The sequence below is a fragment of the Electrophorus electricus genome, chromosome 14 (genome assembly GCF_041902795.1).
Source record: "Electrophorus electricus isolate QZ-2024a chromosome 14, ASM4190279v1, whole genome shotgun sequence".
Taxonomy (NCBI): Eukaryota; Metazoa; Chordata; class Actinopteri; order Gymnotiformes; family Gymnotidae; genus Electrophorus; species Electrophorus electricus.
Genome location: NC_137510.1, coordinates 6,650,545 through 6,662,872, shown reverse-complemented (window position 1 = coordinate 6,662,872; position 12,328 = coordinate 6,650,545). Strand labels below are relative to the sequence as shown.

At 41.3% G+C, this 12,328-nt stretch overlaps 1 protein-coding gene across 2 annotated transcripts; it reads right to left on the bottom strand.

The window, feature by feature from the left end:
- Positions 1–2,689: 2,689 nt before the first annotated feature.
- Positions 2,690–8,599, bottom strand: asb10 (ankyrin repeat and SOCS box containing 10). 2 transcript variants are annotated; one of them, XM_027020283.3, is made up of 6 exons: positions 7,045–8,231; positions 6,071–6,338; positions 5,203–5,707; positions 4,361–4,441; positions 3,854–3,967; positions 2,690–3,520 (listed from the first exon to the last, which is right to left on the bottom strand). In XM_027020283.3, exons 1-6 carry the CDS (start codon positions 7,274–7,276, stop codon positions 3,335–3,337), a joined length of 1,386 nt encoding a protein of 461 aa, XP_026876084.1. In that variant the 5' UTR covers positions 7,277–8,231; the 3' UTR covers positions 2,690–3,334. The 2 variants fall into 2 exon arrangements, with proteins under 2 accessions (XP_026876084.1, XP_026876083.2); XM_027020282.3 differs by lacking the exon at positions 4,361–4,441 and having other exon boundaries at positions 8,089–8,599.
- Between the last annotated feature and the right edge of the window lie 3,729 nt (positions 8,600–12,328).

The window sequence follows — 12,328 nt, the reverse complement described above, 5'->3', positions numbered from 1 at the left end:
AGAGGATAGAAGGGGGAGTTGCCCTGGAGACTCATCCATCTTCCTCAAATTACGCTTCATTTCCTCATTCAGGCCAGGGCTTTTTTGGCCGCCTTGAGAGGCGGCAGTTTCCCAGTGGATACCAAATAGACGGGTCAAGTCCCCCTCCTATGCCCGGTCCACATTGACTGAGAAGCGATGAGAGAGACTGCTTTAGACCTACCCCCTCTGTAATCGTTGACCACACCAACCCAATCAGCTATTATTAATTTTGATTGATGATAAGTAATTACTTCGTATTCAAGGGAAGATATACAACAACAGCGCTTTTGTTGAATTTTAGGGGCCGATGGCACTGGAGTCGGGAGGGCGGAGAGGCAGATGTTTTGACCCTCTTGTGAGAGAGAGGCTTTTCTGTTCCGTAGAGCTAAACAGTGAATTTGGCCTCCTATGAGTAGCGCAACAATGATCCCCCAGAGAGAAATTTTCTTGATGAAATTGCATTCGAATGTAAAACAACACGGGTTAACGGCATTTTGGAACCACGCTTTAGAGTTGCCAATGAACACTTTATTAAAACAAGCAACGGAGAAAACGGTTTTAAGGCAGAACACTGAAGGAAATGTGAAAGTCTGATTACTTTAAATGTTATGCGAAAGAGTCTGATTAGTTAAAATGTTGATATGTTGATAATTTGACAGACATTAAGGTTTTTTTTTGTTTTTTTTGTTTTTTTTTGGAAGGAACCGCAAATTATGTATAGGATATTTTTTCTTTTTAAATCCTTTTTAAAAAAAATGTATTTAAAAGATTAGGGCTCATGTCCTGCTTTCCACATCTTTCCATTTGAGAGTAGACAGTTAGAGAGAAAGGTAATTTAGATCCAAACTTTTTCCTTCTATGAGCGCTCCTTTACCCTAAGTAGCCTATTCATTTAGTCGGAGATCATTTTGCCGTTTAAATGCCAATTCACTTCTGGTGATGATTAGGCGCTATTGAGTCCTGGGGGCGCGAGTTCTCCGACTGGCCGTCTGATTGCGCGAGGACATAAACATCACCTCCGACTCTGATTAGCGATGAAGGACCCCACATGCTAATTATTTTTATAATTGCAAATGACTCCATTCAGGAGGTGCGCTCTTTGATCTTTTGAAACCAGACAGCCCCCCTTCCCTCTCACTCCCTCTCCCTCTTTCGGAGTCCCCCTATTTCTGTCCATCAAGACCATGACACCTTTACCAGACTCGCATATGCATCCATTTTTTTCTAGAAAGCCAATAAACCATTGCGTCATACTGTTTCTTCTTCTAACTGTAATTAAGATCAGTTTTTCAGTATGATTTATCTAAGTATCATAAATCTAAATACAAATGCAGAATTACATAACATAATAATGTTTTATAACATTATTATTATTATTATTATTATTATTATTAATAATAATAATAATTTTATTTATTTATTTATTTATTTATTTATTTATTTATTTATTTATTTATTATTTTCCAGGAGCTTGATTCTGTAAGCACTTTTACTGTCGGTCAGGAAGGTTTTAAGTGTCATGTCAGGATCATTAACCGTATGACACTCTCCGCCACCATCGCCTTCCCCCATTTACAGCGGTTATCATTCAAGAGCAAGCCTCTCCTTCAGAGTAATCATATACCACTTCCATACAACCGCAATCTCCATAATCTTCCTCTCAGAAAGGACGGCGGCGAAATAGCAGATCTGGAAGATATGTTGCCTCAAGTTCCGCAGTGCTTTCGCTTTGCATTTAATTTTTGTCCAACATAGCAGACTGTAGGCTTGCACATTTTTAACTGCTTTTTTTCTTTTTTAATATGATCAAAGCTTAGTACCTAAATATAATACGAAATACTACTGTATAAAAGTTATCTGATGTATTTTACGATTATAAAGTTACTTTTAATCAGCATTTTACTACACATTAACCAGAGTCAAACATTCATGATTGATGACCGAAGGTATATATTTAGGTTGCATTATATGCTATATTGCAGACCTATATTGCTGTGCATCATGTCTATACGGTCGTATATTAAGTACATATATAGAGTGTTTCTCTATGGAAAGTAGTAACTGCTGATCTGGAGAGAAAAAAAACGAAGGCAGGGGGTTAGAAACAAAAGAAAGGATAAAGAAATATGATGACAATGACGTTGAGGTTGTAACTGAAGTCAGAACACGGAGGTCAAAGTACTTCTATTATCATACTCAAAATAAAGGAATAGCCTAGTTTCTTTTTCTGTTGAGGTTAAGGATCTCTTATTACCTCATAACATTTCTGAATTTAATATAGCAACCAATATCAATATTTTAATTATGATGGTTATGATATTGTCATAATCATAACCACAGGCACAGGAAATACAGAATTATGAAAATGTTTGTTTGTTTGTGCAAGCCTACTTGTATTAAATGTTTATATCTAAGGATAAAAAAATAAATAAATCAGGGTATTCATTCGGTCTAACCACTAATTCTTGAAAGCTTATTATCAGGACGCTGGTTAATTTTCCCAAGGTACGGGTCTGAAAAAGTATCATGTTTTTATCTGAAATCCACAGCACCCTCTTGTGGAACACGATGCTGCCGTCTTTTTATTATTACTACTACTACGTGCTCGATTAGACCGTCACTGAAAATTCGTCTGCAAAGGAATATGGAAAAATAACATCAAAAATAATTATTTAAAAAGTGTTTTATATATTTTGAAGCAGAATATTAAATGGTAAAACAAAGTGGTAGTTATAGCACACAATAAACATGGGTCATATAAAACCCACTTTAATCACGTCTGATTACAATTACTATTAATGTGCTTTCACAACACAGCGAATGGTTAAGTGAATGAATATTACCTTTTGGAATAACTAAATAATCTAGGAAGCTATTCAAATGATCAAAATTATTTATGTTTTAGTCTTTGAAGTCTTCTCTTGTTTTAGCTTGCTCCAAATGAACACACATGGTATATTACTGTAAAGGCATATATCTCATCACTGCCAAATATGTTGCACCTAAGAATCTTTCACAACTGCAAAAATCATCAATGCGCACTCATATTATGGATAACACATTTTTAGGCAATTTCTACTGAATTATATGAGCTTAATACTCATATATTTGTTTAAAAAAAAAAAACAAACCTTCAGTCTTGGTGCATTCTTGTGAGCATGTAAATAGATTGAAATGATATGAGCATAAATGAGCTCAGCTGTTTCCAGAGGCTGAGCAACCACCATGACCACCCACCCTCAAACCAGCCTGGGGGTCCTTGGTGCCACAGCGAAGAGGACACTTCCCGAGCCCAGTCAAGTGCCCGGTTCCTTTAGTGCACATAGCCACGGAATTCTAGCAGCAGGTAGGCTCTCAGGAAGGTGGGTAGGCCCAGTCTGGGCACCACCTTGATCAGGCGACCCTCCAAGTATGTGCGCAGCTGGTGGCGGGCCAGGTGCTGCAGTGAGCGAGGCCCGCTGGCCAGTGCAAACACGGACTCATAGAACTCTTGATGCTTCTGCAGAGAGGAGCCCGGGGAACAGCAAAATGTTCAGAGTTTGGGCTGAACCTATCCTGCCCAAGACCTGACAAGAACTTGGCGATTGACACCTATAAACATGCATCAATTACTACAGTAAAGAATCAACAGAGACTGCACCACTTCCTCCTAATTTGCATCTGAAATGTCTTGGCTAAGCAGTAAGAATCTTACATTGCAACCTTGCACTTTGACAACCATTTTTATGTCATATCCCTGATTGCCACAGTAAGAGATTTGCTTCTATAATAATGGGAACATGTAGGGGTAGCTGCAGGACCTAGTTATCTGAGTTTCCTTGTTCATATTCACCTGGAATATCTCTGGGACAATTGCCTCCACCCACTTGTCAGTGACTCTGAAACGGTCATATGCATTCAGCAGCACCTCTATAGTCCGTGGAGACATACAGCAGAACTTCAGGACCTGGGGGAAAACAAACAAACACACAAACACCCACCCACCCACCCACACACACACACACACACACACACACACACACACACAAACACAAAAAGAAAAGAAAAACCCAGAGGCACACAAATTGAGAGGTTAAATTGGTCATTGCTTTCAAAACTGTCAGCCAAAATCATAATAATGCTGTATTTTATTTACTTTTTTGCATGCTAAATTTCAATGGGTGACAAAAACTAAGGTGGAAGTGCACATACTGTAAGTATAAACTATTTTAATAGTCAGTAAAGATACTGTCTGAAACATTCAGGAATGGGGTGTTAAGTGTACTGCCATGTGTAGGCAGAATTTGCTATTTGGAACTGATCATAGAACAGCTTTCTAGTTTCTGTTAGAACAACTAACATTAAGAGTTGGGAAACAGAATCTGCTTCTTGATCCGGGTAACAATGATAGCTTCCACCTGCAGTGATATCTCCACCTGTTCTGAAAAAGGTGGAGGTCAGAGGTCACAGTTCACAGAGAAGAATAATTAAGCACTTGCCTTGATGAACAGATTGGGTCCCCCTCTGGGGGATTGTTGAGAACTTCTGCAATTAGTGCTAATTAATCTCCTATTAACATTTGCCTCGTTAACACTCAGGCAATTTATCTGGCACAAGTGGGATTCGCTGGAGGTACAGTACTGAGTTTGATAGTAGAACAGAGAATTTAAAGGAGAACAAAATCTGCAAAAACAAATTAACAAAAACTTAAAACTGCATATCACTCAGACCACTGAAATGCTGTTTAGTTCCACTTATTTGTTTACTCAATACAGTCCATAAACCTGTATGTGGTTGATTATATATGACCACATATTTTGATAATCTCTCCATCAGAGTGCTTCCGACATAATATCATTCCTTCCATTCTTGGTTAATAACTGCACTTGAGGATGGGAGTTGGTTCCATTTTAACCTGGTTCCTTCAACCCTGTACAGATTCATTTTTAATTCCTCAGAACCATGAAATAAAACTAAAAAGGTAAAAGTCTAAAAAGAACCAAATAACGGCCAGAACATTCGAGCCTCAACTCCATCTCAAAAGCTTCTTGTCACACACTAATTTTAAAAGCCCATCAAGCTTCTTTGTGATATGAGTAAATGTACTGGCCAGATCTTCATCTGGACAGGGGTCAGGATTCTCTGGACAGGGGGCAGGGTTCTCTGTGATGCTTAACATGTGGCACAGCTCGTAGGCCTCACCTTTGGCAGCGCTCCTGGCCACACCCGGATCGAGCCATAGTTCAGCAGTGCCTGCACTATCCTCTCTGGCTGATGCTCCAACTTGTAGGCCACAATCTTCAGGATGTTGTGCATGGGTGCGTCACCACCATAGTCCATCTCGTTGACGAGTGCACCACTTTGCAACAGTAGATCCACGACATCTGGGTTGGCGTTCTTGCAGACCATGTGTAGTGGCGTCTGCCGGTCGGCATCGCCCGTGCGTACATTGGCACCGGCCTCCACAAGCTGGCGGCACACGTGGGTATAACGTTCGAGGGTGGAGTGCTCCTGTGGCTGTGAGCAAGCGGCATTGAGCGGCGTGAGGCCCTCGTCATTTTGGTGTTCCAACACACCACCATAGCGGAGGTACAGTGCCACGTGCTCCGGAAGGCCATGGCGTGCTGCCACGTGCAGGGGCGTGTCATTCTCCTCTAGGCTCCGCCCACTGATGGCAGCACCAAACTGGAGGAGCTGCTTGGCGCACCTGTGGGGAAATGAAATAATAAAACAGTGTGCTCACAGGCACTTTAGAAATCAAAACATACCACATTTAGTATTAACATGTAGTAAATGCAGAATGTATTTAATTTAAATGAGCTATTTATAATTGAGTATGTTCCAAATTTAAACTAATTTATAAAACACCTTTTATAAACAAATATATTATTAGTAGGACTTTTTCTGCCAGCATTGTGAGTGGGTCTATGTAGGTTTATGTAGGGATGTATGATCAAGAACACATTGGAAGTGGTGACTCCACTTATTTCGTATCCCATTAATTATTGTGTCACCATTTAAATAACGCCTGCATATTGACTTCCTGACATGCTTGGTACTGAGCACTCACTCTAGAGATTCCAACTCGGTGCACACATGAAGGGGCATAAGTCCATCCTCACTGGTGGCATTGGCGTTGGCGCCGTACTGCAGGAGCAGTTTGACACAGTCCGGCTGGCATGCCTCACAGGCCTCGTGCAGGGGTGTGGAGCCACCGGGGGCAAAGTCCACACTGGCCCCTCTCAGTAGCAGGTGCCTGAGGCAGTCAGTGAAGCCCCGTCCAGCAGTGATGTGCAGGGGCGTGGTCAGCTCCTGCTCATAGGTCAGTGACCACAGCCCTGCATGGCGGAGCAGTAAAGTAAGAGGCAATAAAACAAGAACTGCACCGCGTAAAACGTATCTAATTCTAATCAGGCAACAAATGTTCATGCGCATTACAAATTATCAGTGTTATTTTTTTCTACAAGATGACAAATGGATTTAGTAAATCACACCCATAGAGAGGTGAATAGTCATGCTCACAGATGGTACTGAGATCAGTTTCAGATAAGTCAGTTGAAAAAGGAATTAAATTCAGCATAGTTTAAAGATTTTTACTGTAGTTTCTGAATGCACACAAAGCACCTGGAGCCATAATGACAGTACCTAAGTATTTGTTAAGAGGATTTTTTTTGTGAGTGGTGGTTGTTTTATTGGTTGGTGGTGATTTGTTTTATTGTAATCCTTTTGTTTACATAGGTATGGTGCAGTGGTTCCACAAGAGAGCAAGCTAACCATGGAAAAAAGATGAGAGATCAGATCAAATGTGGGTTGATCATAAGCAAAAAAAAAAAAAAAAAAAAATGCAGTGCAATAAACGAATTAAATCACAAAACAATTGATCACAAAAAAACTACATAACTACAAAAATCCTGAAGTCATGAAGTGTCTGCATTAATTCTGTATTAGAGCATTTAAATTTGTAGTTTATAAAGCAAATACAGAAAAAGAAACTGCTAACATTTTTATCCTATTCTATTCATAGCAAATCAGCTCCTGACGTACTCAGTCCTCTGTAGTTGAACCTGAAGTTCTTCCACTCTTCGATGTTGCTGGTGTCGTAAATAGCATCCATAAGATGTACATATTCCGGGTCATCAATGATACTGATCAAAGTGATCTCGTCACCCACCAGGAGCGCGTTCCAGAACTGAAGTGTGCACCCTGAAGTTTGGGCTGTCGCAATCACATCACAGCGATATTTCTTCTGCTTCCGGAACTTAATCTTTGGTCCCATGTCTAAAGAAAAAAAAACAAAACCGTATTCCCTGCTCGAGGATGGCGTCGAGCTCCAACCTGGAAACCATCCAACGTCTAACCCCAGGCTTTGCTTCTTGCTGCTGTGTTGTTTTGATCAGTCCAGCGCTTGTTTCCCTTTGGAAATGTTTTGATAGTCTGATCTTGGTTTGCCCAGACAGGGGCTATTTAAAGAGAGGCTGACTGTTATATGACCTTTTAGATGCCACAGATGAGATTTGGGGGCACACGTCAGGCTTTCGCGTTTGACTACTTGTCTCCACTAATGATGAAATATATCCTGCTATTTACCACAATCATAATTCCAATCCCAACTGTAATCCCAAATGTAACCCCACATATGCTCTCACATAGAAAGCATAACTATGATGCGCAAAGCACCTTTGACTGGATAAATGAAGAAACATTCCCAGTTTCCCAGTGTACTGCAATCATTTCAGTCTGGTGCCTTACTTTGAAACCGTCTGGATATGTTATTACTGAAGTGTTAAAATGATGTTCAATCTTGAGATAAATACCTGTTGTTGACAATATAGCATTTTTGATTGCTGTAAAACCCCCTTTTCAAAAAATGCCTTTATGAGTTCAATGATCTTCAATTCAACTCGGTGGAAATAATAAGCTTTCCTATGGGTCATAGATCAAGGACTAGTTAATCAATTGACAACCAACTAGATTTTTCCATGTTTGGGTGAAATCTTGAACCATGTCTCTCTAGGACTGGCTGCTTCAGCCACCTAGTTCCATCCATAGAACCAAAGCCAAAGAAACAAAGAACATCCCCTGACTTACCTCTCATTTTACCATCTGCGACCCATCGCATGGCCCCGCCCTCAGGCTGGATGACCAGTGTGGCGCTGCTGCCTATGGGGAAGAGCTCCTTCATGGCCTGCATGTCCCCTGTGAAAAGGGCGTTCTGCACCACCAGGTCGCGGCACACAAGTGGAGTGGGCGGCCCTGCTGCAGTCATTGACGATTGTGCGCTCCGTTCTCGGGCCTCTTTCCGGAGCAGGTAGCAGGTGAGCCTGGGCTCCAGCACCCGCCGCTGGTGCCTTTGCCTCTCTAGCAGGTCTCGCTCTTCTTCTAATGAGCGTATTGCCGCTGGAGTGAAGGCGAAGCTCCTTTGGGACATGCTGAAGAATAAAGCCAGGAGAAGAGCCAGGACTTTGACCTCCTGTCTTTTCCCACTTTCTGATGCTCCAAATCCCTGCTGTGGAGAAGAGAGGTGGCAAGATCGACGGCTGTCTAAGCACTCATAGGTTCTGCCTGCGCTCTTGCTGGGGCTGTTTTGATATTCAATCTCAACTGGGCCTTGCTGCCAGTGAGCAGGCAACTATTTTTTGCTGTGATCACATGGGCAATGTATGCTAAGCTTAGATCTGCTACTGCTGAAGCCATGTGCAAGATGAACACATGGGCATTTTTAACACACTTTCTAAAAATAAATGTTAAGATCACAATAATCTTATCCCATGTTAATAGTCAGCATACCAGTCATGGTGTACTCATGGCTGATTGACTGTTTGTTGTTACTCACTGAAAATAGCTATAAATTATGATTCTGTTTAATGACATCTAAAACTCTTAGAGTAGAATAGGTCTTTGCATAGCTAACCTGACCACAATCTCTTTGATGCTATCAATCAAAGGGACTTTTGAAAGGATTAAACATATAGTTCCTTTTTTATTGGTGTAAAATCATTCACAAAATGTTTGCATCATGTATTTTGCAAGCCAGTACTGATACAGAAGACCACTTAGGACAAAACTGTTTGATAACATAATAATTTAATTGTTTTATAATATAGAATGGATTCTTAATATAAAAGTATTAAAAATCTTATTCCAAAATACTTTTTTATACTTTTTCTCTCTCTCTCTCTCTCTCTCTCTCTCTCTCTCTCTCACACACACACACACACACACACACACACACACACACACACACACACGCTGTATATGACACTGATTGCATTCTGCAGTGCTGCAATAGCTGTCACATGGCTGAAGGCATCAAAGAGTTCCGACTTTGCAAACACACATTACTGGCGAGCAAGAGAGAGAACGACGAGATTGTTTTTGCTGCTGGAGTACATCCTTTTAAATGATACGCATAATGAGTTTATAATATGCATCTGGGCTACCTCCTCTCTACTTTGATGTCTTCCAAATGGCCCGGGTGTCATCAGCAAAACATGTAGGCACTTTCCCGCCCCATTGCCTCCCAAATGTATTTTAAATATCATTCCTCGTAACGCAATTATTTAAAACGTTGAACTAAACACTTACTAATGGGGGAAAAGAGACAGCGACTTCCACGATTTCATTTCTCAAATGGTGGACATTCAATTTTTGAGGAGACAGGGACTTTTTCGACCAAGAAAAGAAGAAGGTTGAGAAAAAACAGAAAACTGCATCAAATCAGCACTCCCCTCACTCCCTGCAGACAACACACACAGGCAAAAGCTTGCCTCACTCCCTGCAGAAACCATGCCCCTTTTGCCTCACACCCCACCACCAGCATCCACCAGCATCCACCACCACCACACGTCCATCTTGGTCCCCGTAGGTGAAAGCAGCAGGATAAACCGGAATGTGGGCATCTGTTCTTAGGTCAGAATGTGTTCTTAGGTCAGATAGCCCTTAAACTGTTAAGGAGTGGACCAGAAACCAATCTAATGATCATGATTCCCATCAATACAATCAGGCAATTAGTTCCTGCTGATTATCTCCCACTTATTGCTGACTTGACTGCTGTGTCTCTCATTAAAATTTAAGGAAAAAAAAGAATTATACTGATGCTCGTCTAGTTGGCATGCAAAGACAGTGGTAATAACAAACTCACTAATTAATGGGACATTGGTAGGAGGGGAGGATTTAGAAATGCAAGCTAATTGATTGAGACTAATTTATGAGGCAGTAACACTGCTTTTAGTGCAATAATTACTATACTTATGTGGTGTTCAAATGATGTCACTGCCCCATAAGAACGCATCATAAGCACTGAAAATTAAGTGTAGAAAAAGAAATGTAAAATTCAATCTGCAGTGCGCAGCACTGTCATACACCAACTAGCCAACTGGATGGTATGCAAATCATATAACATTAGGGAGAAAGCATTAAACTACCCTCACTCCAAATATGATGTCCAAATATGGAGTTGTGCTCTAACACAGCAGCAGCAAGACAGCTGTGCTGCTGTAGCCTTGCCACCACAGAACTCAAATGCCAGTGAAAGACCCTGATGTGAAACAGTCTCCTCCTCATGTAGTTCTCACTGAATGGAATCTGCATAGCAATAAATGGAAATGTCCAATGTGCAACAGAGGGATGAGGTTAGCATGCAAATAGCCTACACTCCTTCAAGATGAAAAACACAGTTTTGCACTGATGCCAGCTGATATACTGAGTTATCGCAAGCTACAGGAACAGATCTTGCATGTGCTTCAAAAGGGCTTTCTTGGCCAGCAAAACCACAACAATTTTTTATAGCTGTAGAATCTGTCAACATTTTGAGAGCTGAGGATTTTGATGGGGTGAGTATTAGTAATGTCATTGGGTTTCCTGACAGAAAAAATTACTTTTGCCTTTCCTTAACAGCCCTTAAATCAGTACCTGCAAAGCCTGATGCACCATACATTGCACTGTTGATCTCTGCGTAAATGATGCCCCTCTTCATTATGACAATCGAGAAGCTCATATTTCAACCTAATAGCTCTCAATAACTTTAACAATCGATCACAACCTCATTTCATTGCGAGCGGACTTAATACGCGCTTCCCTGCCAAGTGGAACATTTTCTAATGATGCACTTGTGCACCAAAACAATGCGGAGCCCAGTGACTACATTAGTCACTAATGTCCCAATCCATAATGTGCTTATACCACTCTCCCAAAAGAGAGACAGAGAGAGCGAGAGAGAGAGAAATGACTCCAGAGAGAAAAAGGGGATCAGAGAGGAACTGTGAGATCAGAGGGAAAATGGTCATGATGATGATGGTGCTTAAGACACTGTCATTAATGGCCCTATCACACACACGGTAATATGTCTGCAGACATGCTCTCATTAGCATACATCAGGCCAACAGCGAGTCACGTTGCAGGAGTGAGGGGGGCACCACATTAACATCCGGCATAGCTCAGACTGGGACGCTTCTGCTGCCCTGATTAATCTAGTACAAAAAGCACCATTTGTTCTTGACCAAGTGTCTACTCTGTTTCACTTGTACAATAGTCCCATATAATGTAGTAAGTGGGCAAATTATTGACTAAACATTAATCAACAAAGCAATGTATCTGCTGCTATCATCCACTTGTACCTTTGGGCTACAATAGATGATACATTTGTTTATGTACATGATACACTTGTTAAGATCTTCTTGTTTATGCAATCAAAGACAGTTGTGAGCATCTCTATACTAAGAAATCATCAAAACTCAATAAAACGTGGACACTGTATACACTGATCAGTCACACCATGAAATCCTCTGACAGGTGAAGTGAATAACATTGATCACATTACAGTGGCTCTTGTCAGGGGGTACGATATATGAGGCAGCAAGTAAACAGTCAGATCTTGAAGTTGATGTGTTGGAAGGTAAGTTGAGTGAATTGCCAAGACCAAACTGATGGCTAGACGACTGGGCCAGAGCATATCCAAAATGACAGGTCTTGTGGGGTGTTCCCAGTGTGCAGTGGATTGTGCTTCCTCAAGGTAGGACAACCAGTGAACCGGCAACAGGTGTCATGGGTGCCCAAGGCTGACTAATGTCCATGGGGGATGAGAATAGCCCATCTGATCCAATCTCAGAGAATAGCTATTGTAGCACATATTGCTGAAAATATTAATGCTAGCTATGATATAGGATAGGGCTGTGTAGCTATAGGCCTGTCAGAGTGCACATGCACAAGGTGGCTTGCTGCATTACATTTCCTTTCATGTATATGGCCGGGTGCATGTGCCTTGCTCACCTGGGGAAGATGCTCTATGGGAAGAAGGCATCTGGCAGAAGCTGTATGATGCTCTGGGTAA

Excerpts from the sequence above, each read along its gene's own strand:
- asb10 (XM_027020282.3), bottom strand. The coding sequence starts at position 8,428 with ATGTCCCAAAGGAGCTTCGCCTTCACTCCAGCGGCAATACGCTCATTA. Across the intron at positions 5,708-6,070 it reads ACCGAGTTGGAATCTCTAGA|GTGCGCCAAGCAGCTCCTCC; the intron begins GTGAGTGCTCAG and ends ATTTCCCCACAG. Across the intron at positions 3,521-3,853 it reads TTGTCCCAGAGATATTCCAG|AAGCATCAAGAGTTCTATGA; the intron begins GTGAATATGAAC and ends TCCTCTCTGCAG.